Source organism: Ruditapes philippinarum, unplaced genomic scaffold (genome assembly GCF_026571515.1).
Source record: "Ruditapes philippinarum isolate M1 unplaced genomic scaffold, ASM2657151v2 ctg2386_1_1_1_1, whole genome shotgun sequence".
Taxonomy (NCBI): domain Eukaryota; kingdom Metazoa; phylum Mollusca; class Bivalvia; order Venerida; family Veneridae; genus Ruditapes; species Ruditapes philippinarum.
Window position 1 is genome coordinate 44,681 of NW_026851819.1, and position 24,322 is coordinate 69,002.

Here is a 24,322-nt window from a genome sequence, read left to right on the forward strand (position 1 = left end):
ATAGGTCAAAGGTCAAGGTCACTTTTACCTTGATACTGAAAACAGTTTCCGGAGCATAAGTTAAGTTCCATTTGGCCTACAATATTCAAACTTCATAGGATGATTGTCCATATTAGATAGAAGACCCCTATTGATTTTGGGGTCACTAGGTCAAAAGGTAAGGTCACAATTACCTTAATACTGAAAACAGTTTCTGGAGCATAACATAAGTTCTATTTGGCCTACTTTATTCAAACTTCATAGGATGAGTGTCCATATTGTGTAGAAGACCCCTATTGATTTTGGGGTCACAAGGTCAAAGTCACTATTACCTTAAAATTGAAAACAGTTTCCAGAGCATATCTTAAGTTCCATTTGGCCCACAATATTCAACTTTCTTAGGATGATTGTCCATATAAGGTAGAAGACCCCTATTGATTTTGGGGTCACAAGGTCAAAAGTTAAGGTTATTATTAATAACTTAAGACCTTCTTGATTTTGAGGTCAAAGGTCAAGGTCACAGGGGCCTTTAAAGTTCAAAAACTGTCCTAACAATTGCTTAAGAATGCTTTGGTTAACATTCTTCATATTTTGTTTTGCGGTTAGCCATGACTAGTTGATGATCGCTATAGTTTTGAAAAATGGTGTGATGTTTTCATATTTGATAAATACAGTCATGTCCTATAGTTTAGATAGTTTGCACATAACATCACCTTGTTGTCCTCTACAAAAATATATAAATTATTCCCATGGAATCAAAATTAGTGATGCCCTGTGGTCATTTAGTTTATTTAAGTTTGTATAGGAAAAACATGTAATTCTCCTTTATTGAAAGGACAATGCCTAGATCTTAGAAATTTGGCATGTAGTATTGCCTAGTGGAAATTTCCTGACGTTATCTAAGTCATGCTGCTAAGGTAAATAATGACAATGCATCACATGTTGCTCCATTACAAAAGTTATACAAATCATCCCCCTGATGTCTGAAGGGTCAGTCACTAGGTTTATAAAGACTTACATTGTAAAAAAAACCATTAAATTAGGTTTTCTTATCATAATGCCAAGAGCATAGATATTTGTCATGAAGCATTTTGTAGCTGACAACTACAAATATTTAAAAATTATGATGCTTTAGTAAAAAATGTTTTCTTTTAAAATAATGATCATTCCTTCTTTGGTAATGCATTGCGTTGTAATATTTTCTGGTTCACAGATGACACAATCCAAAAAGATGTCACCACATGTCTTTGCTTTATACCAAGTGTGGTTATATTTTTAGATATTTTCAATTATTAGCATAAGTCTCTGCATTGATAGATCCCTACTCTGACCTTTTATTTGAATAACAATAGATTTAACCACAAACATCGACATGTGCTATTTGGTTTACAAATATGTTGCGGTGAAAGTCTTATAGTATCCGCTAATCTGATAATTAGAATTAGACAGGATAGGGATCTCTGTATCTACAGAGTGTCGCCATCAATCTAAAGTGAGACCATTTCAAACGATGTCTTTTATTTCTTATTTAGAAAATAAATTGGGAAATGAGAACGACTCACAATCTTCACCAACTCCTCCAACAAGGGCAAGGAGAAATTCTCTAAATCAGCCTCAAGAAAAGAAAATACAAGGTAATGTTTGTTGGCTCATGATTGTAAGTATCTGCTATTTTTGAAGGCAGGTACCAAAGTAAAGAGAGATATAGCTCTCTAGAATCACCTATTTTAAATGTAAGAAAGGATTAGTCATAAGCATTATATTTACTCCATAACAACCTTTTGTATATAAATTATCTGCTCTTCGAATCATATTATTTTACCAGAGCACGTCAGTAATAAAACCATGTAAATTGAATAATATCTCCTATTTAAACACTTGGTCAGAATTTGATGAAACTGTACAGCAATGATGGCAAGGTAGTCATTTACAAATAGCTAAAACGGTTACTGTCCGCTGAACAAAATTGCTACAAAAGGAGTATCTGTCTATCTAGAACTTAATTATACCCAATAAAGGCAATCATGGACCTACTAATAGCTCACCTGTCACAAAGTGACAAGGTGAGCTTTAGTGATCACAATTTGTCGGGCATCCATCTGTCTGGCCTCTGTTTCTACCAACTTTGTTCAAATAAATTCCTTTTGGTCAAAATTGGCCAAGCCTTTTTTGGGTCATTGATTTTTCATATAATTATGTAAACATTATTTAGAACTGTTGTTTCCTTTAGCAACAGCAACCAGTAATATTTTTACACATGTACTATTTCAGATACAAATATGAACGATGCGGTATCAGTTTAAGATTTAGATTTTATATCTACTTTTTTAGCTTGACTATTCAATAAGAATAAGTAGAGCTATTGTAGTCACCCGAGCGTCGGCGTTGGCGTCCGCGTCCGTGTTGGCGTAACCACTTATGTTAAAGTTTTTGTAATACCTCAAATATTTTCAAAGTCCATTGACATATGGCTTTGAAACTTTGCTCACTTGTTCACCATCATGACCCCAACCTGTAGACAGGGGGAGGTAACTGTATCAAGCATTTTGACAGAATTATGCCCCTTTTTCGACTTAGAATTTACATTAAAGTTTTTGTTATTCCTCATATATTTTTAAAGTCCATTGACATATGGCTTGAAATTTTATTTATGAAAGCATAATTGGACTCTCTCCAAGGCCTATATCTGTAATATGGATTTTAAGAAAAATTTTACCCTTTTCTTTACTTAGAAAATTTTACTTTATCAAGTTTTTTTTTACTATCAAGCACTAAGAAAAATAGTCGAGCTACTGACAGCTGTTGTTTATGGTTTACAAAAATACTTGTCATAGAATTTATAAGTTCAGACTGAAAATCATTTGGTGATTGGCTTGCCAATATTTAAATATGATTTCTTGTTTTCAACATTTGTAAAACTTTTTTGTTTTAGAAATAGTTATTATAATAAAAAACATACAATAAATAATTATGTGATAAGATAGTGCATAACCCTTTATGATTTAGATACATATTAACATACCATAGCAGCATTTCAGTTGTTTTTGAAGATAATGAAAGAGTGCTCTTGTCCTGTGTTTCTTAAAAAATATAATATTGAAAAAAAACAACAACAGAGTAATGGACTGCTATGTAGCATACAACTCCTTTGACTTAACTTAAACAAACTTTTCCATTCAAAAGATAATATCCTTATAAATGTCTTGATAAATAATTAATACCAATGTTTCAGTTCAAGAAGGTGATAGTTCTAGCTGGTATGACCCAATAGTTTGAAAGTGTGATATCATTTAGTTATTAAACATACAATGTACCAACTAAAATAGTTGTTGTTTCAATTCCTGTGATAATAATTGTTGCCACATCATTTTAGTAACATGCTGAATATTTCAGAATCAAAGAGTCCAACAACACAACCGATGTATAAGAAGGTAACCTTTAGAGTAACTTATACTTTGGCTGGCAGCCCTGAAAAGAAAGCAACAGAAATAGAAAAGGAGATGGGGCAGTTAGATTACATGAAATGGAAATTTGCAACCATTGATTTAAAATCATTGTGTGCCAACCTGCAATCTTCTGCACAAAATCAAAATTATGCGTTTCAAGCTAATGATGGCATTATGCAGGTAGATATTGGCTCTGTAAGCGAAAATTCTCAAATTGGAAAATATATTGATAACATCGTAGACATTGTTATTAAATATTCAAAAAATTGTGTTGTTAAAAATGTTCCCTTCAAACATGATATAAGAGGAGAAGATGTCAAAATGGCTGTTCAGGAACTTAGTGTTATGAAAGATGGTATATACTATGCAGAGATTAACAATGAAGAATTCCATGTGATCATGATTTGTCATAGGGATATTGCTGACCAAATTGTTGCAAAAATTAGGGATAAGATCAGTAAACTTGAAGCAGGCAGCAAGACTCATACTAGAATTATTGAAAAATCTCCAGTTTTAAGGAAAAAGATAGATAAAGAATCTTTTAAAGAATTATTGAAACAGAGGTTTCCATCAATTGATTTGAGAATGAACTACATAAAAACAAATCATAAGCTTCTAGTTACATTTGCTGGTCCAAAGACAGAAGTTGATGAAGCTATAGCTATGATTGAGCATTATTATCCTTGCAATGAAATTAGTTTCACGGATGTCAAATATTCTTCAGAGTTTAGCAATATTGTGGATGTGCTATGTGAATTTACCTGCTCCTTGCAAATTGATAAAGATATTTCAGTGGATATAAATGCAGAAAATAAAAAAATCGGGATATGTAGTACATCTTTGGATACAAATACAGATGAAGTCACAAACATAATAAAGAAATGCATAAAACGGAAAGAAATTAAAAAGCAAGTAGGTGATCCAGATTTTACCTCTGATTTACTAGGAGAAATAAAAGAGAAATATGACGGGAAACAGAAACCATACATTCATCTGACTTTTGTGAATGAAGGGTCAATAATGGTTTATGGGTTGAAAGAACACCTGGACTCCTGCTTTAGCAACATAGAAAAAATGGTACATGTGGAGGGTAAAGCAGGATCCACTGTGCCAAAATCCTCAAAAGAACAGTCACAACCATCAAGCTCATGTGTGAAAGAAATTATTAGAATTGAGAATCCTTTGGTATATGAATGTATTTGCAAGTCTAAACAATTCAGTTCAGTAGCAGAGAGAAATGATATCCAGGTAAAACAGCTCAACACTAATGTTAAGGGTTTTGTAATAGATGGTTCAAAAGAAGCTGTTGACAGTGTTAAAAATGAGATCAAGGAAATAGAGAAGAGCATTAAAGTTCATACATTGGATTGTAAAGTAGAAGCCAACCATGTGCCAAACTTTCTAGAGCATATACATAATTTTGATATTGTTGTAAGGGAGGAAAACATACAAATTGATTCAATATCCTATGACTCCAAGAAAATACAATGGATTTTTGCTCAAGGGAGTACTGTACAAATTGCAAAAAGCTGTTCATTACCTGGTAAAAAAGTATTGGTGAGATTTGAAGAAGAATCGATAAATGGTAAGAATTTTTCATAAGATTGTGCATCTGTTAAGCTGATCTGGGTATCTACGCATAACTATATGAATAAATGGCTCAATTAATTTTATAATGTATATTCATTGTTGATCAGTTCTTGTATATTATTGAATGGCAACATAACAACTGAATCCATTGAAGAATGTTCAGTACCCTGGACTAAATTTTTCAAAACTGTAAAACAGTATGCATGTATAAGATTGTAAAACAGTATGCATATATAATTTTCTACCAGTATAATTTTCTTTCTGTATAGATTGTTTTATTTTCTGTTGGTATACAGTTGCCAAATTTTCAGTTCAGAGGTTTTGTTTTATTCCCCATTTAAACTCAAGGGAGTTAAAAAATTTGGTTTTTTTTGTACCAATTTTAAAAAATCAAGACCTAACTTACTGGTTCAAAAGGAAGAATTTTGTTCAATGGTCTTATTCTTATTTTGCTTTTTGCTATCTTAAATAACATTTGAATTTACCAATTAGACAATTATTCTATAATCATAGCAACACTATGTTTGTGCCATGTTGTCTCTGTAAATAGGCTCCCAATTATTTCTAATCAAAAATGTTATTGTCCCCTGCCTTTTTCAAGATTAAACTAGAAAAGAAAAAAGGCATATAATCTATAATTGCATAAATTAAGAAGTCTTAAAAGATGAAAAAAATTATCTCTAAAATTTAAAATACAAAATGGGACCCGGGTTCCTTTTTTGCTATGAAATGTAAATATAGGGGAGGCTTTTCTGCTAAAATATGTTTTGAACTTGTCATAATTACATTTGTTCTTGTTTTAACCATGTTTGACAACAATTTATTCTAGCAAAACAAGGAGTGAAGATCAGTGGAAGTGACATTGTTGTATTTTTTCCAAAGTGGAAAGATGGTCGTGCAAAAGAGAAAATCAATCTTACTGAGATGTTTAATGAATGTCTGCAAGCTTGTTTAGACAGGTCTTCTCATCACATTGATATAATGGTTGGCAAGGTATCCTGGAAAATGCAAACATTTGTGAAGCAGCTACTTGTGGCTGATTTGTTGAAAGAGCTGTTGCAAAAAAGAATGACTCCTTGTCTGAGTGTTTGTTTTTGTGGCAGTGATGAGAAGATATGTGATGATATTTACAAGGCCTGCTGTGGATACTTTAAAGGAGGTTTTACTTCAATGCCAGCAGGTAACAATTATTTTCAAAGTAAAAATGCATTTTATTAAACTAATATGTCTTCTTTTAGCTTGACTTTTTAAAGAATATGATTCATTTTTGCCCTATGCAGAAAATGCAACATTGGTAGCTATGGAAGAATTGTATTGTAAAAAAGTCTATATACATGATATAGGCAAAGTGCATTGACCTAGAAACTTGAACTTTGTTTATAAATGCAACTTGATGTGTTCTAACTACCATTTTTATCTGAAAGTCAAAAGGTTAAAAATACAGGTCACTGGTACCTTATATACATAAAATTGACTATTGAATCTTTGCGCAATAACATAGGGACTTAAAAGTGTTTGCTGGTGTGGTTTTATAATTCTGCCAATCTCCACACAGTGATCTCCCCTTAATTCTTCGGCGTAGATCTCTGCCACCAAGGTCCCAATATATCAGAATTTCTGATATACTATATTTTTTCAAAAATTGTTTTATTTACTGCTTTTATCTATCAGTTAAGTTTTTTCTCATTGATTAAACAATGTTTATGGATAAATAAATAAATTATATGAATATTTAGAAATAATTTTAAAAAATATGAGAATATTTTCTACCGAGACAATATTTTTATATTTTATATTTTTTAGCTTTTGAATTTATTTTTACGTTATTTTGTATACTTTTGATAATTTTTTTATAAACTATATCGAACGTAGGCACTAAAAGTTAAAAATAAAACAGAAAGAGAAAAATGACGTAAGATTTTCTATGTAACGGTCGATATTTACATTTGAGTTTCGACGTTACGTCATGTGACTTTCATCATCATGTGACATCTTTGAAGACAGTGATTACAATTCTGTCAGGGGAGGTAATCACTGTGAGGAGTTTGTAATTCTGCCTGCAATATTAATTTGTTCAATGTGACCTGTAATTACAAAAACTTGAAGTTGGCCATTTAATCAGAGTGCAATGACCAGAAAAATTTCAAACTTAATGATACAACTGATTGAGACTCTTTTTGGGTCAAAAGGTCAAGGTCAAAATGATTTTTGTCTACATTTTACATTAAGCTTGCTTTTGTTCATTGTCCATTGTTGTCAAGAACTTTAATTATTTGTAACTGATATGTGGATGTATATTGACAAGATTATCAGCTACAAACATTTTACATCAAATGATAGGAGCTCAAGGTCAAAGTTACCTATAGTTCATAATTATGATCTCTTTATTTTGAAAATGTGCCTTTAACTATCATGCACTGAGAAAAATGGACTCTTATTCTAAGACAGTCTTTTCTGAAACACAATAGAATTTTTTTTTTAAGATTATATTTTATCATTATGGATCTGTATAAAATTGATGCCCACAATAATTTTTCCTTGCTCATAACTTTTTTATTTTGATTTTTTTTTTAAAAAATAATCATTGTGTGCATTTACATTATTTACAAAGAATATATAGTATAAAGATTCAAGTAAAAAGTTTTCTTCTTTATGCTTTAATAAATTTTCTTTTGCAAATGTGATAAAAGAACTTTTCTGTTTTATTTCAGATGAAAGACGTGTTACTGTTACCGTTACAAATGGTAATCTTGCTGAAACAAAGGTAATGATAAATTTACTTGTTTGTCATTCAATATTTGTACTATATTTCATTAAAGTAGTTGAGGAAATTTTAAACATTCATAAAACACCATGCATTATAAATAATAGTTAAGTTGTGTTTTTAATTTTCAGCTGAATGTAGAAGGTTATTATGAAGGATATTATTTTGCATCCCACGCTTAGATGTCCTATCTTCTCTTTGCTCTTTGATATGTTTTAAAATATTGTGCTGAAAATTCATACAAAATTTACTATTTACTTAACAATATGTATTATTGGCAGATTAAATCTGCTAGATTCCGTGCAAAACATGTTATGGATATGGCCATCCTTAAAAAAATGTTTGTTTGCAGTAAAGCGACCGACTCACAAAATTTGCCCCTACTCAAATTTTTTTTTCGTGGTCTGGATAAATTTTTTTTTTTTTGAATCAGAAAATTATGCCCTGTGCTTTGTTTTCATTCTTTTAAAGGTTAATGGAAGAAATTAAATGTAGGTCTTATTAAATTAGAATTCAGTTATCAATTTATTAATTGTTACCAGATTATCAAAGCATATATTGTCCAGCATTTTGAAATTCCATGTTTATTTGGGAGTACAGTTCAATAAAAAAAAAAATCGACCTACCTACCCTCCTTGAAAATTCTGTGTCGGGTTACTGCAAACAAACATTTTTTTAAGGATGGCCTATTTGTATTTTTTTGTATAAACTTGGACAGTTGGTAATAGAAAGTTGATAATAATATTGTTTTCATTAATAATATTGTTTTCATTTTGCTGTATTCATACTTTAATGTTTCTATGTTTGAAATCATATCAGCTAATTTTTATACACATGTCAGGGGGCCTCCAATTTTGCCCGAAGCATACCTACTACATGCATGGGGGGATTTTAATGAAACTTTGTAGAATTATGTTCACCACCATGAGATGCCATGTGACACACATGGACAAAGTCTCTAGGTCAAGGTCACTCTTAGAGATTTTGTTGTCAACTATACAGTAGGTGTGACATGTTACATAATAGTTACAACATATACGGATCACATCTCTGTTGTCCCAATCTGTTAATCTGTACAATGAAATGAAATAGGAGGCAGTCTAATAGAACAAAAGAACAATACAGTTGATTCTGTTAACCCTTTACCTCATATATACGTGAAACAACACACTTTTGACCCCCCCCCCTTTTTGTGCCCCCACCTTAGTGGCGGGCATTTAGATTTACCCTTGTCCGTCCGTCCGTCCCTCCTTCTGTCCGTCCGTCCATTCACTTTTGTGTCGCACGTAACTCAAAAAGTATTCAACCTAGAGTCATGAAACTTTACAGGAATGTTGATCAGCATGCGTAGTTGTGCACCTGGGTATTTTCCTCTGAATATTTTTAGTATTTTCAGAGTAAGTGCCCTTGACTTAGTTAAATTTTGCAATTTTCAACTTGTGTCGCATGTAACTCAAAAAGTATTTGACCTAGAGTCATGAAAATTTACAGGAATGTTGATCAGCATGTGTAGTTGTGCACCTTGGTATTTTCGTCTGGAAATTTTTAGTATTTTCAGAGTTATTGCCCTTGACTTAGTAAAATTTTGCAATTTTCAACTTGTGTCGCATGTAACTCAAAAAGTATTTGACCTAGAGTCATGAAACTTTACAGGAATGTTGATCAGCATGTGTAGTTGTGCACCTGGGTATTTTCGTCTGGATATTTTTAGTTTTTTTAGATTGATTGCCCTTGACTTAGTAAAATTTTGCAATTTTCAACTTGTGTCGCACGTAACTCAAAAAGTATTTGACCTAGAGTCATGAAACTTTACAGGAATGTTGATCAGCATGTGTAGTTGTGCACCTGGGTATTTTAGTGTGGATATTCTTAGTATTTTCAGAGTTATTGCCAGTATTTTCAGAGTTATTGCCCTTGAGTTAGTAAAATTTGGCAATTTTCAACATGTGTCGCATGTAACTCAAAAGTATTTGACCTAGAGTCATGTAACTTTACAGGAATATTGATCAGCATGTGCAGTTGTGCACCAGGTATTTTCGTCTGGATTTATTTAGTATTTTTAGAGTTATTGCCCTTCACTTAAATTTTTGCAATTTTCAACTTGTGTCGCAAGTTTCTCAAAAAGGATTTGACATAGTCATTAAACCTTACGGGCAGGTTGCTCAGCATATTTTAGATTTGCACCTGGGGTTTTGCTTGTGGATTTATCTAGTATTTGTAGAGTTATTTCCCTTGAATTAGTAAAAAGATTGACAGAACAGTGGCGCGGTGGGGGCACCCGTGTCCTATGGACACATTTCTAGTTTAGGCCTGCAATAGTGAAAAAATGTCCTATTTTGGCCCCAAACACATGTTTTCATTTTAGAAATGTTGCTAAAAAAAGTGAGCACTTTTTTGGCGCCGCCCCCCCCCCCCTCCCCCATCCAAAGATACATCAGAGGGTTGCCAGAAGGGGGATGTGCCCCCTTCTGTTTGGGGGGTTTGAAAGGGGCTGGGTAATTTTGGACTTGTGAGAGGCTAAAAATGACCCCAGGTCGATCATGAGGTAACATGTTACCAACGCTGAAATGCCTTTGACTCTATCTCAATCCCTTGAGAAGTTGCAGCGCTTTGAAATAAATTTTGATGGAAAAAATCGAGGCAAAATAGTGATTTTTGGCAATTTTGCGATGTCCCCTCATTGCCATGGTAACAAGAAATTTAAAACTGAGCATGCCGTTACAAAAGCAATGGTCCAGTCAACATTTGTGCCAAGTTTGATAAGTATTGAAAGGATCACTTCTCCGTCGTCTGTCCCTCCGCACTCACAGGACAGTAATTATGTGGCTAGAGGGACAATAGGTAACTGTTCTTTCTCTTTGAATTGTCATTCATTCAGTAATGCTTTTATGTGGCTATTTTCTTTTGTGTGGCTAAAAAGAACAATAGAGGGAACAATAGAGTAGCCACATTATTACTCTCCTGTTAGAACGTCCGTCTGTCCGTCCGTCTCAAAACTTGTCCGGACTACTCCTCATAAACTACTAGTGCAATTTCATCCAAACTAAAAATTACAGGAGTGATCAGTACCAAGTGTAGATGTGCATATTATCAGCATTTTCCGGTTCAATGATTTTTGTCAGAGTTATGGCCCTTTAATAATTTTTATTTTTAAAGTTCGTCCGGACTACTTCTCTTATACCACTAATGCAATTTCAATGAAACTTTACAGGATTGATCTGTAGCTCAAGTCCTTGCACATATTATACGGGTTTTCCGGTTGAATGATTTTTGGCCAAGTTATGGCCCTTTGATAAAAAGCTGTTTTTTCTGTGTGTTGCCAGATACACAAAAGCTTACACAAAAGCTTGATTACTCCTCATAAACTACTGACGGACAGACAGACGACGGGGAAGTGATCCCTATATGTCGCCACTACTCCATAGAGGAGACACAAAAATTATAAATGTTACAAAACAACAATTTTCCACCAAAATTAGGTGAAAGACCACATGTTAACATGGAAAAACTAGATTTTGGATGATTCCAAAGTTTTTCATCATTTTTAGCTCGACTATTCGATAAGAATAAGTAAAGCTATTGTAGTCACCCGAGCGTCGGCGTCGGCGTTGGTGTCCGCATTGGCGTAACCACTTATGTTAAAGTTTTTGTAATACCTCAAATATTTTCAAAGTCCATTGACATATGGCTTTGAAACTTGGCACACATGTTCACCATCATGACCCCAACCTGTAGACTGGAGGAGGTAACTTTATCAAGCATTTTGACAGAATAATGCCCCTTTTTTGACTTAGAATTTACGTTAAAGTTTTTGTAATACCTCAAATATTTTCAAAGTCCATTGACAGATGGCTTTGAAACTTTGCACACTTGTTCACCATTATGACCCCAACCTGTAGACAGGAGGAGGTAACTGTCAGAATTATGCCCCTTTTTCGACTTAGAATTTAAAGTTTTTGTAATACTTCAATTTTTGCACACTTATTAATCATGACCCCAACCTGTAGACTGGAGGAGGTAACTGTATCAAGCATTTTGACAGAATTATGCCCCTTTTTATCCCCCGCCGAAAAGGCGGTGGGGGATATAGTAATAGTATCCGTCTGTCCGTCCAACCTTCCGTCCGTCCATTCGTCCAACATTTTTGTCCGGAGCATATCTCAAAAAGTATTTGAGTTATCAACTTGAAACTTCATAGGTGAATAGACCTCATGGAGGACGAGTGCAGTGCACAAGAATGATAACTCTACCCTGCATAATTTTTTAGTTATTGCCCTTTGTTATTTTTCATACTTAATTTTTCACCTGAGTGGAGCATAACTCAAAAAGTGTTTGAGATATCAACATGAAATGTCATAGGTGGATGGATCTTATTGAGGAGGAATGCTGTGCACAAGAATGATAACTCTTCCCTATACAATTTTTGAGTTATTGCCCTTTGTTCTTCTCATGCTATTTTGTCCGGAGCTTATCTCAAAAAGTATTTGAGGTATCAACTTGAAACTTCATAGGTGGATGGATCTCATTGAGGAGGAGTGCAGTGCTAAAGAATGATAACTTTACCCTGCATAATTTTTGAGTTATTGCCCTTTGTTATTTTTCAAAATTAATTTTTGTCCAGAGCATAAATCAAAAAGCCTTTGAGATATTAACATGAAACTTCATAGGTGCATAGATCTCACTCAGGAAGTGTGCAGTGCACAAGATGGATAACTCTACCTTTCATAATTTTTTAGTTATGGCCCTTTGTTATTTTTCATACCTAATTTTTCACCTGAGTGGAGCATTACTCAAAAGTGTTTGAGATGTCAACATGAAATGTCAAAGGTGGATAGATCTTATTGAGGAGGAATGCTGTGCACAAGAATGATAACTCTTCCCTATACAATTTTAGTTATTAAAATATTAAATATTAGTTATTGCCCTTTGTTTTTTTATGCCCCCACAGAGTGGGAGCATATAGCGTTGCACTTGTCCGTCCGAGTGTCCGTCACGCCGTACGTCCGTCCGTCCGTCCATCCGTCCGTCTGTCCGTACGTCCCGAAATCTTGTGAACGCAACTCCTCTTAAACCGAATGGCAGATTGTGCTTAAACTTCCAGGGATGAACAACCTTAATGTGAAGATGGTAGTAAAAGAAGGAATTTTTGCTGCGACCAAATTTAACAGAATTATATGGACCTTTGTTGATTTTTTCACTATATACTATGTAGACATTTTGTGAACGCAACTCCTCTTAAACCAGATGGCAGATTTTGCTTAAACTTTCAGGGATGAACAACCTTAATATGTAGATGGTAGTAAAGGAAGGAATTTTTGCTGCGACCAAATTTAACAGAATTATGGCCCTTTGTGTATTTTTTCACTATATAATATGTAGAAATTTTGTGAACGCAACTCCTCTTAAACCGGATGGTAGATTTTGCTTAAACTTCCAGGGATGAACAACCTTAATGTGTAGATGGTAGTAAAGGAAGGAATTTTTGCTGCGACCAAATTTAACAGAATCATGGCCCTTTGTTGATTTTTTCACTATATACCATTTAGAAATTTTGTGAACGCAACTCCTCTTAAACCGGATGGCAGATTTTGCTTAAACTTTCAGGGATGAACAACCTTAATGTGTAAATGGTAGTAAAGGAAGGAATTTTTGCTGCGACCAAATTTAACAGAATTATGGCCCTTTGTTGATTTTTTCACTATATACCATATAGAAATTTTGTGAACGCAACTCCTCTTAAACCGGATGGTAGATTTTGCTTAAACTTCCAGGGATGAACAACCTTAATGTGTAGATGGTAGTAAAGGAAGGAATTTTTGCTGCAACCAAATTTAACAGAATTATGGCCCTTTGTTGATTTTTTGACTATATACCATATATATGTTGTCAGTGGGGGCATCCGTGTCCTTTGGACACAGTTCTAGTTTCATACTATTTTGTCCGGAGCTTATCTCAAAAAGTATTTGAGGTATCAACTTGAAACTTCATAGCTGGAGGGATCTCATTGAGGAGGAGTGCAGTGCACAAGAACTATAACTCTACCCTGCATAATTGTTTAGTTATTTTTCAAAATTAACTTTAGTCCAGAGCATAACTCAAAAGGCCTTTGAGATATCAACATGAAACTTCATAGGTGCATAGATCTAACTCAGGAGGTGTGCAGTGCACAAGATTGATTACTCTACCATTTATAATTTTTGAGCTATTGCCCTTTGTTATTTTTCAATTCAATTTTTTTATCAAAAAGTATTTGAGGTATCAACTTGAAACTTCATAGGCAGATAGATTTTACTGAGGAGGGATGCAGCATACAAGAATGATAACCTACCCTGCATTATTTTTCAGTTATTACCCTTTGTTATTTTCAGCCATCAGTATTCACATAGGTTTCAAATCTGTTATCACTATAGCCATCAGTTTTCATTACCAAAAGACCTCTTAAAATGGAATTTTTCTGCTCTACTACATATACATTCTTCCAATGAGCAAACACATTCGGCAGGGGATGCCCATGTTGACATGGCTCTTGTTTGACTTAGAATTTACGTTAAATTTTTTGTAATACATCAAATATTTTCAAAGTCCATTGACATATGGCTTTGAAACAAGTTAAGCTCTCAAATAAGACTCTCTCCAAGGCATATATATATAATATGGATTTAAAGAAAATTTTTACCCTTTTCTTCACTTAGAAAATTTTACATTATCAAGGCTTTTTTACTATCAAGCACTAAGAATAGTCGAGCGTTGCTGTCCTACCTACAGCTTTTGTTTGTTAACCCTTTACCTCAAATATACGCGAAACAACACACTTTTGACCTCCCCCCCCACACACTTTTTTAGGCCTGCAATAGTGAAAAAATGTCCTATTTGGACCCCAAACACATGTTTTCATTTTAGAAATGTTGCTAAAAAAAGTGAGCACTTTTTCGGTCCCGCCCCCCCCCCATCCATAAGATACATCAGGGGGTTGGCAGAAGGGGGATGTGCCCCCCTTCTGTTTGAGGGGGGGGGTTTGAAGGGCATAGAGTCCCCCTCATCGCCAAGAAAATTTTGGACTTGTGAGAGGCTAAAAATGACCCAAGGTCGATCATCAGGTAACATGTAAAGAACGCTGAAAAGCCTTTGACTCTATCTAAATCCCTTGAGAAGTGGCAGCACTTTGAAATAAATTTTGATGACAAAAATTGAGGCAAAATAGTGATTTTTGGCAATTTTGAGATGTCCCCTCATTGCCATGGTAACAGACGGACATCCTTCCCCATAAAGCTCGTCCGCCCTTCACAGGTAATACTACAAGTGGGATTTCAACCAAACTTTAAAGGAGTGATTAGTACCATCCCTTGTTGTGCAAAATGGCCACCAGATCTAATAATAGTGAAATCTTGTCCCGCCTTCACAAGTCAAACTACTGATGGGATTGAACCAAACTTTACAGGGGTGTTCAGTACCATACTTAATTAGTTGTACACATCACCAGCACATTTAACTTCATTGCACAAAATGGCCACCAGAGCTAAAAATACGTCAAACGATGTGGGATTTCAACCAAACTTTACAGGAGTGATCAGTACCATCCTTAATTGTGCACTTCACCGTCTCGTTCCACTTTGCTGCACAAAATGGTCGTCAGAGCTAAAACCTTGTCCGGCCTTCTCTGAGGTCAAACTACTAATTCAACCAAACTTAACAGGAGAAATCAGTACCCAATCCCTAGTTGTGCAAATCACAGCCAGGTTCTGCTTCGCTGCACAAAATGGCCACCAGAGCTAAAAATAGAAAAATCTTGTCCGGCCTTCACAGGTCAAACTACTGTTGGGATTTTAACCAAACTTTATAGGATTGATCAGTACCATCCCTAGTTGTGTATGTGCTGAAAAAATGGGATTTCAACCAAACTTTACAGGAGGGATCAGTACCATGCCTAGTTGTGCACAGTACCGGCACGTTCTGCTTCACTGCAAAAAATGACCTTCAGAGCTATAAATAGAAAAATCTTGTCCGGCTTTCACAGGTCAAGCTACTGCTGGGATTTCAATGAAACTTCAAATGAGTGACCATACATAGTTTTGGTAGAGATTTTTTGGGGACGAAAACCCTTCTAGTTGACATTGCCAAGCTTGATGTATTCAATTTCAATGTATAGTATATCAGCTTTTGCTTTTCCATTGTAACAGTTTGTGATTGATTATATATAATTTAGAGTCTATGTATATCATGTTTCAGCATGCTGTGAAGTAGATGATCCCGACAGTCAAATTTAGTCCCAAAGATATAATTGCTTATTTAGAAATAATTTATTGAACTTAATAATTATATTTTACAGGCTGACATATTGGTGAGCACAATTGATAGAATGGGTGATTTGGATAAGGGAGCCATATCAAAGTCTATTCTGAGGAAAGCAGGAAAAGAGGGACATAAGCTTAAAGATGAAATCAGAAAATTAAAATGTCCTTTAGATTCACTGAAAATATACAAAACAGAGGCATTTCTTCAGGACTGCAAGTTTATATTCCATAGTTGGTTGGGAGTTTATATATCAAAAGACAAAAGTAAAAAGGTAAATCTTGTTCTGTAATAAGTTTGCTAATTTTCCAATGAAAGTTAATTCTAGATCACTCAAATAAATTTGATTTGTTTGTTTTATATGCAAAAACAATTTTCTTGTCTGAAAGTACAAGGCCTAGAGCTTTGATATTTGGTATATAATATCACCTATAGGTTCTCTGCCAAACTTGTTCAAATTATAGCCCTTGGGTAAAAAAATAGCTGGGGGGTCAGGTTTTTCTTATATGTATATATTAAAAACTTTAAAAAAATCTTCTTGTCTGAAGGTACAAGGCTAAGAGCTTAGATATTTAGTATGTAATATCACCTATAGGTCCTCTACCAAAGTTGTACAAATTTTGCCCTGGGGTCAATATTGGCCCTGTCCCAGGGGGTCATAGGTTTTCCTTATATGTATATAGTAAAAGCTTAAAATATCTTCTTGTTTGAAGTAACAGGGCTTAGAGCTTAGATATTTGGAATATAATATTATCTATAGGTCCTGTACCAAAGTTTTGTCAAATTATAGCTCTGGGGTCAAAATTGGCCCTGCCCCGGGGTTCATAGGTTTTCCATATATGTATATAGTAAAAACTTAAAAATCTTCTCCTCTGAATTGACAAAGGCTAGAGGTTAGATATTTGGCATGAGGCATTGTGTAGTGGAACTTTACCAAGATTGTTCAAATTATAGACCTAGGGTCAAAATTTAATTTAAGACCTGGTAACTTCACTTTTGAATATCAATTGCATTTAGTACTCAGGTGAGCGCATTGAGGCCAATGGCCTTCTTGTTATTCCATATATCAATATAATTAAATTAAATTTATTATGAAAGGATTTTCTTAAATCATTTGTCATATTTGATTATTGCTTGATAATAGAGTATTTGATAAGCTTTAAATATTTGTAAAAAAGGTGTTACATCAACAGTGTGAAAATTATCTTTTGATCACTGCTTTACTGAAAATCTATTGTTCTCTAAATAAGATGTGTAAACATTTATCTAGAAAGTGCATCATTTGCTGACATTGTTGGAAAACAATGTTATCTTTTTGTGTTGCATATATTTACGAGAAAAACCTTAGTAAACCTTTATACATTTATTATGTAATTAAAACTCTGAACACATTATTTTTTATGAAATTGGTTATTGTATTAATTAACAAACTCTATCACAATTTGGACAATTTTGTTATTAGATAAAATTTTATATTATGTATGTTATGTTATAAAATTTTTAGCAGCATGATGAATTTGCGACACAATGGTTTCACAAATAATAGCGAAAATTAAAACACCAGATTTACAGTAGTTAACACAAAAAAAACTTATTCTATTATAATATAGAGGCATTAACTTAGATATTTGGCATTAAACATTGTCTAATGGATCTCTACCAATTTTGTTCAAATGAAAGCTCTGGGCAGATATGTAGATAACAGAGATAAAGCAACTCCTATTATACTCCATTGAAATATCAGTCATGTCTACACCAGGGTAGCAAGTATAACTTTATTCCTTTTATGTTATACACCATTTAATAGTTAAATTGTTTATCTATTCCGGCATGTTGAAATATTGGTAATTTTTCTCTTAGAAAAACATAGCAGAACATCCCCACTGAGCCAAATTATTATGTAGTTCTCTTTAAAAATTGATGTATCATTTATTTAATGGGATTTGTAAAGGTTTTTATTGGCAGCCATAGCTTTCAAGAAATGTATTATTTTACTGACTTTAATATCTGGTTAATCAGTTTTTCTTGGTTTAAGTTTTGAGCTTAGCAAGCACTCGTGATATCTTAACTAGCTAAGAAGTTGCCTATCTCTGTTATTTATAGAAAATACATTTATAAGTCTTCTTTTTCAAAACTGAAATGTCCAGAGTTTACATATTTGGCATGTAGGATTGCCTTGTGGATCCTCTACTAAAGTTATGTTATTGATGAACCTCCAGGATAAAATATGGCCCTCTGGGGTCACTCATTTTACATATGCTTACATACATTTAAACAGTGCATTTTATTCTGACTTAATTATCTCCCTTTATTAAGATGAAATTCATACTAAGAAAATGAATAAGATGTTTATTATTATCTTTCAATTTATCATGACTAAATACATTAAGAAAATTTATATAAATAAAAAGTAAATGTTTAAATCTGTTTTGTGGTCACTCTTTTTATACGCCCGTTTGAAAAACGGGACGTGTTATGGGAACGCCCCTGGCGGGCGGCGCGGGCGGGCAGCGTCCAATTTTGTCCGGAGCATATCTCCTACATGTATGGAGGGATTTATATGAAACTTCATATAAATGTTCACCACTATGAGGAGCAGTGTCGCGCACATGAACCAGGTCTCTAGGTCAAAGGTCAAGGTCACACTTAGAGCTCATTGAAAAATGCTTGTCCGGAGCAAAACTTCCACATGTATAGAGGGATTTCAATATTACTTGGCACAAATGTTCACCATTGTGAGGCGGAGTGTCGCGTGCAAGATTCAGGTCCTTGCGGCCAAGGTCAAGGTCACACATAGAGGTCAAAGTTCAGATAAAAATATGAAGATGTGTATATTGACCATTTAGTCATCATTTATTGAGGGATTGTAACACAAATGGTCATTATCAAGACTATGGCTGTGATACATATAATTTAGGTCAATATATACAAGGTCAAGGTCACTAAAGATGATGAAATATCCAGATTTTGTAAATAGAATTTAATCAAAGGGAGACAACAAAGTTATAACTTTGTTCATAAATGACTTACACAATTACTCCCCTTGATCTATTTTCACTTTCAATTCTAAAAATAGAATTTAATCAAAGGGCATGAAATAATCCTCTTTCTTGGACTTGAGTATGTTCTAAAGAATGTAACATTTATTCACACATGTTTCATTCATTGGTCAAGATTCTTAACTGTGATAACTATTGTGTTCTGTAGACTTGGTATTTCGATGGCTGAACGCAACACTGGTCTAACTTGATTTTTTTTCAAAAATGACTTTTTTGCATTTTTTAGCCTAATTGTATGAAATACATTAGTAAATAAAATATTAGAAATAATTGTGAAATTTTATGGGTTTTATTTACCACTTGGCATTTTGCTCTATCTCAAATGTGAGTATAACATAAATGCAACAGAGAGCTAACTCAAGTTAGAACTGTGTTGCATATACTTATTGGATGATAACACTGTACTAACTCAAGTTAGCACAGTGTTGCTGTTAAATTTCAATAAATTAAAAATCATTATTGTTAATATTTGCAGATATCAAGTCAGGTCTGGCATATTCATAAATACTTATTTATACATTTTACCCATTTTTGTTGCCAAAATTGCAGAATTTGTAAATCCAAGGCTCTTAATTAATTATATTTTGTTTTCAAAGAACATTTATACTAAGTTTAAAATTGCTACATTATAATCATATAAGATTGAAATAAAAAATAAGAGTAAATTAAGCTTTAAAAAGATTTATTATAATATTAAATTCATGGTTGATGATATTATTTACAAGACAATTTTTTTTTTTTGCTTCTTCTTAACCCAGTAACTTCAGGAGCATTTTGTGAAAAATGGCTGTTTTCATTGAGAAGTATCCCATTACAAGTTCAAATTGCTATAATACTATAAAAACTGCTTCAACACTAATCAAACTTGGCACAAATGTTGACTGGACCATTGTCCTTGCAACAACATGCTCAGGCTTAAATTTTCTGTTACCATGGCAACGAGGGGACATCTCAAAATTGCCAAAAATCACTATTTTGCATTGCATTAATTTTTTCCATCAAAATTGATTTCAAAGTGCTGCAACTTCACAATGGATTGAGATAGAGTCAAATGCTTTTCAGCATTGTTTACACGTTACCTTATGATCAATCTGGGGTCATTTATAGCCCCTCACAAGTCCAAAATTTGTTTTTTAAGGAGCACCAACATAATTGAAGTCATAAATCGCTGAAACAGGAAAGATGCTTTCTTGCATATCAGATAGGATTATCTATTGTTTACACCGGTGCTAGAAAAACCTGTCTTACATCCCCCATGTAAGACAAGTTAATGTTTTTAAATGATGTCATTCCCAAGCGCCTAATATGAATGAATTGCATTCTAAAGATGACATCATTTTGCCATAAAGAATGAAGTTGTAAAGTCATGTAACTATATGAGAAAAGTGCAAAATGAAAGTATGAGTTATCGTAATTTCTTTACGAAATATCACTAATATGTAATATGGGAGGAAAAAGTCAAACACAAGCTGTTGTCACAAACAGGAATATCTAGCTCTTGGATAACTGTGTAGCAAAACTCGTCAGAGTCTCTTAATCGCCATAACAAATTACCCTCAAGTTAGATAATCACGTCTGTACCGGCAGCTGGTGTAAATTCCTTATAGGCTAACCTCGGATGTTACAAACTTGAAGCAACAGAACTTGGGTGTTTGAGGTCTTCCTACACTGGTAAAGCTGGAGTATTGCCATATGACCCTTACTGTGTAAGTGTGACATAAAACCCAACAAGAAAAGACAAGAACATGTTTGTTAAACACAAATGCCCCCGGCTCAGATTCTTGTCAGTAGCAATACTTCAAAAAATGTTTACCCATTCACTCAGTTATGGACAGAAAAATTGCCAAAAAATTTTAAACACAAGTTTTATAGCTTGACAAAGTCATGGCATTTTGTAATTGTGAAAAATATAAGTTGCCAAGTCATTGCTCTGACTTGTGAAGTTGAAAAATATTCAACTTCATGCGAGTTATCTTCCTACCAAATATGAAATACATCTGTCATTAAATAAAGGCTGTATGGGAAAAAGTGTATAAATCTATTTTGAGCACTGGTGACCTTGACCAAACCAACCCCTAACTCTATCCAAAAGAAGAATACCATGTAAGTTATCTTCCTACCAAATATGAAATACCTCTGTCAATAAATAAAGGCTGTATGGGCAAAAGTGTAAAAATCTATTTTTAGCACTTGTGACCTTGACCCAACTGACCCCTTAGTCTCCATCAAAAGGAAGAATACCATGCAAGTTATCTTCCTACCAAATATGAAATACAACTGTCAATAAATAAAAGCTGTATGGGCAAAAGTGTAAAAATCTATTTTTAGCACAAGTGACCTTGACCCACTGATCCCTACCCCAATCAAAAGGAAGAATACCATGCAAGTTATCTTCCTACCAAATATAAAATATATATGTCACTTAATAAAGGCAGCAGTGTATGAGCAAATGTGTAAAAATCTATTTTTAGCACTGGTGACCTTGACCCAACTGACCACTAACTCCATCAAAGTTTATGTTTCTATCAATTATAAATAACATCTGTCTATAGAATAAGGTCAATACACCTGTAAAAATGTAAAAATCTATTTTTAACATTGGTGACCTTGACATTGGTAACATTGACCTTGACCCAAATGACCCCATACTACACCCAAAGAAGGAGGTGTTTGTATTAAACTAAGACATCAACTAAAAAATAAAGGCCGTATGAGCAAAAAGGTTTATATTTATTTTTTTAAACCAGTGACCTTGACCCTAGAGACCGCTTACTCCAAAAAAATTTAGAGGACCATCAAAGGTATCCACCTACTAAATATGAAAGATATCAGTAAAGAAATTAAGCAATTAGGAGAAATTTAAGATAAATCCAACTTGCCGAAATAGGTTAACCAGACAAGGCCCTATTTTCAAAGTGAAAAAAAGGGAAATAACTGGGAAATATGGATGACACAGTTATATAACTTGGCAATATCATGTGCTTTGTATTGATAAGTAAGTGTGGAAATTATAAAGCCATTAGTATAGATAGAACTTAAGATATTTCCAACTTGCCGTTTTAGGTTAACCAATATTCATTTTCTAAGTGCTGAAAAGGGCAATAACTTGGTAAATATGAAAGCCAGAGTTATGAAACTTGCCCAGATCATGTACTTTGTATTGATTAGTAAGTGTTTTACTTAGAAGCCATTGGTACAGGTAGAACTTAAGAAAAATCCAACTTGCCGTTCTAGGTTAACCTCGTACGGACAGACGGACGGACGGAGGGTTCAATTACTATATGCCCAGGGGCATAAAAAGAAATTTTTAAGAAAAGAGTGGGGACTATGCTGGTGATATATTATTTTTAGTGGGGCCAATGCTGATAAAGAGGGTAATTATAGTGGAGACAATGCTTGTGAAATCATAGATGGGACAATGCTGGTAATATCATAATCATAGTAAATGGGGACAATGCTGGTGATAAGAGGGTTACTTGGGACAATGCTGATGCTATTATAGTTAGTGGGGACAATGCTAGTAATATTATAACTAGTGGGGACATTATGCTGGTGATATCAAAGTTAGTGGAGACAATGCTGGTATTATAAGGGTTAGTGGGAACAAAACTGGTGATATTATAGTGTTCCTAATGTTCCTAAACTTAACATTTTACTTGAAATTTTGACTACATAAATAAAGTTTGAAAATATAAATGAAGATCCAAAAGGCAAAAATATGGTTCATTTTGAATATAATTGTCTGTGTTTTTAGAGTTGAGAGTTTTATATACATGCTTCTATTTTTCAGTTATGAGTATGTGCTTCAATTTTAATGTTACATAGAATAATGCTTTATATAAAAAAAATCTTATCTTGTCTATAATACATTCATTCTGAACTGAAACTTTATAATTAGATTTAAAAAGATATATATATATATATTTATGTGATAAAACAACTGACTTTTAAGATTGTCTCATTTCTAGTATGTTTTGCAAAAAAATTGTAAATTTTGTAAAAATTAACATGTTGGTTTCCGTAGAAAAGTTGTTTTCTTTCAAAAACATACTAAAATATGGTTAAAGTTACAGCTTTTTTTCTATTATATCATCCTATTTTTTCAAACATAGCACTTATTGATTATTCTTTTGGCCTTATTCAACCCGTTTTGTAAACGCAACATAGGGCTAAGTCAAGTTAGACCAGTTTTGCTGAAAATTTATCATTGAAATTTGGTAATTTATAGATGGAAAACTGATCTAACTCATATCTTTTCAAATATCTTTTTTATTTAACAATATTAATTTATGAATCTCCATTTAACTAAAATTTTTACTTATATGGATATAAAAATCTAAAAATAATAACAAAAATGTCCAATTTATAGAATTAATGAAGTTTTTATAGCCTCCTTGAAATTTTGTAAAAATCAAGTTAGACCAGTGTTGCGTTCAGCCATCGATTTGTTCATAAAGATCATACAGTAATTACCTTATCAAATGTAAATACTTTCTCATAGAAATTTAATTATATGTATTTTAATTTTCAAGTAAATATCAGTTCAGCTCATTCAAAGATTAAGAATTGTAATGAAATGTATTTCCCTAGAATAAAATCTTAAATCAGAATTTTTTAGTTATTAAATTACATGTACTTTTTATACGCCCGTTTAAAAAAAGATAAAAATATGAAGATGTGTATAGGGACGATTTAATCATCATTTATTGAGGATTGTAACACAAATGGTCATTATAATGACTACGGCTGTGACACATGTACTTTAGGTCAATATATGCAAGGTCAAGGTCACTAAAGATGGTGAAATATTTGTCTGGAGCATATCTCCTAGATGTATGGAAGAATTTTTATAATACTTTATGGAAATGTTCACCACCATGATATGTATTGCTCCATGCATGATCCAGGTCTCCAGGTCAAAGGTCAAGGTCACACTTAGAGCTCATTGAAAAACGCTTGTCCGGAGCAAAACTTCTACATTCATAGGGGGTTTTCAATATAACTTGGCACAAATGTTCACCATTTGTGAGGCTGAGTGTCGCATGCAAAATTCAGATCCCTGCGACCAAAGTCAAGGTTACACATAGAGGTCAAAGTTCAGGTAAAAATTTGAAGATGGTTATAGGGACCATTTAGTCATCATTTATTGATGGATTGTAGCACAAATGGTAACTATCATGACTACAGGTGCTACA

At 33.5% G+C, this 24,322-nt stretch overlaps 1 protein-coding gene across 1 annotated transcript in view; it reads left to right on the plus strand.

The window, feature by feature from the left end:
- LOC132740414 (uncharacterized) overlaps positions 1 to 24,322 on the plus strand; it is a 59,660-nt gene that overhangs the window by 18,755 nt on the left and 16,583 nt on the right. Inside the window, exons 7-11 of the mRNA XM_060728311.1 lie at positions 1,512 to 1,613; positions 3,373 to 5,010; positions 5,845 to 6,195; positions 7,727 to 7,779; positions 16,106 to 16,342. Of these exons, the coding sequence (XP_060584294.1) occupies positions 1,512 to 1,613; positions 3,373 to 5,010; positions 5,845 to 6,195; positions 7,727 to 7,779; positions 16,106 to 16,342 (2,381 nt within the window). The remainder of the gene's footprint in view (positions 1 to 1,511; positions 1,614 to 3,372; positions 5,011 to 5,844; positions 6,196 to 7,726; positions 7,780 to 16,105; positions 16,343 to 24,322) is intronic.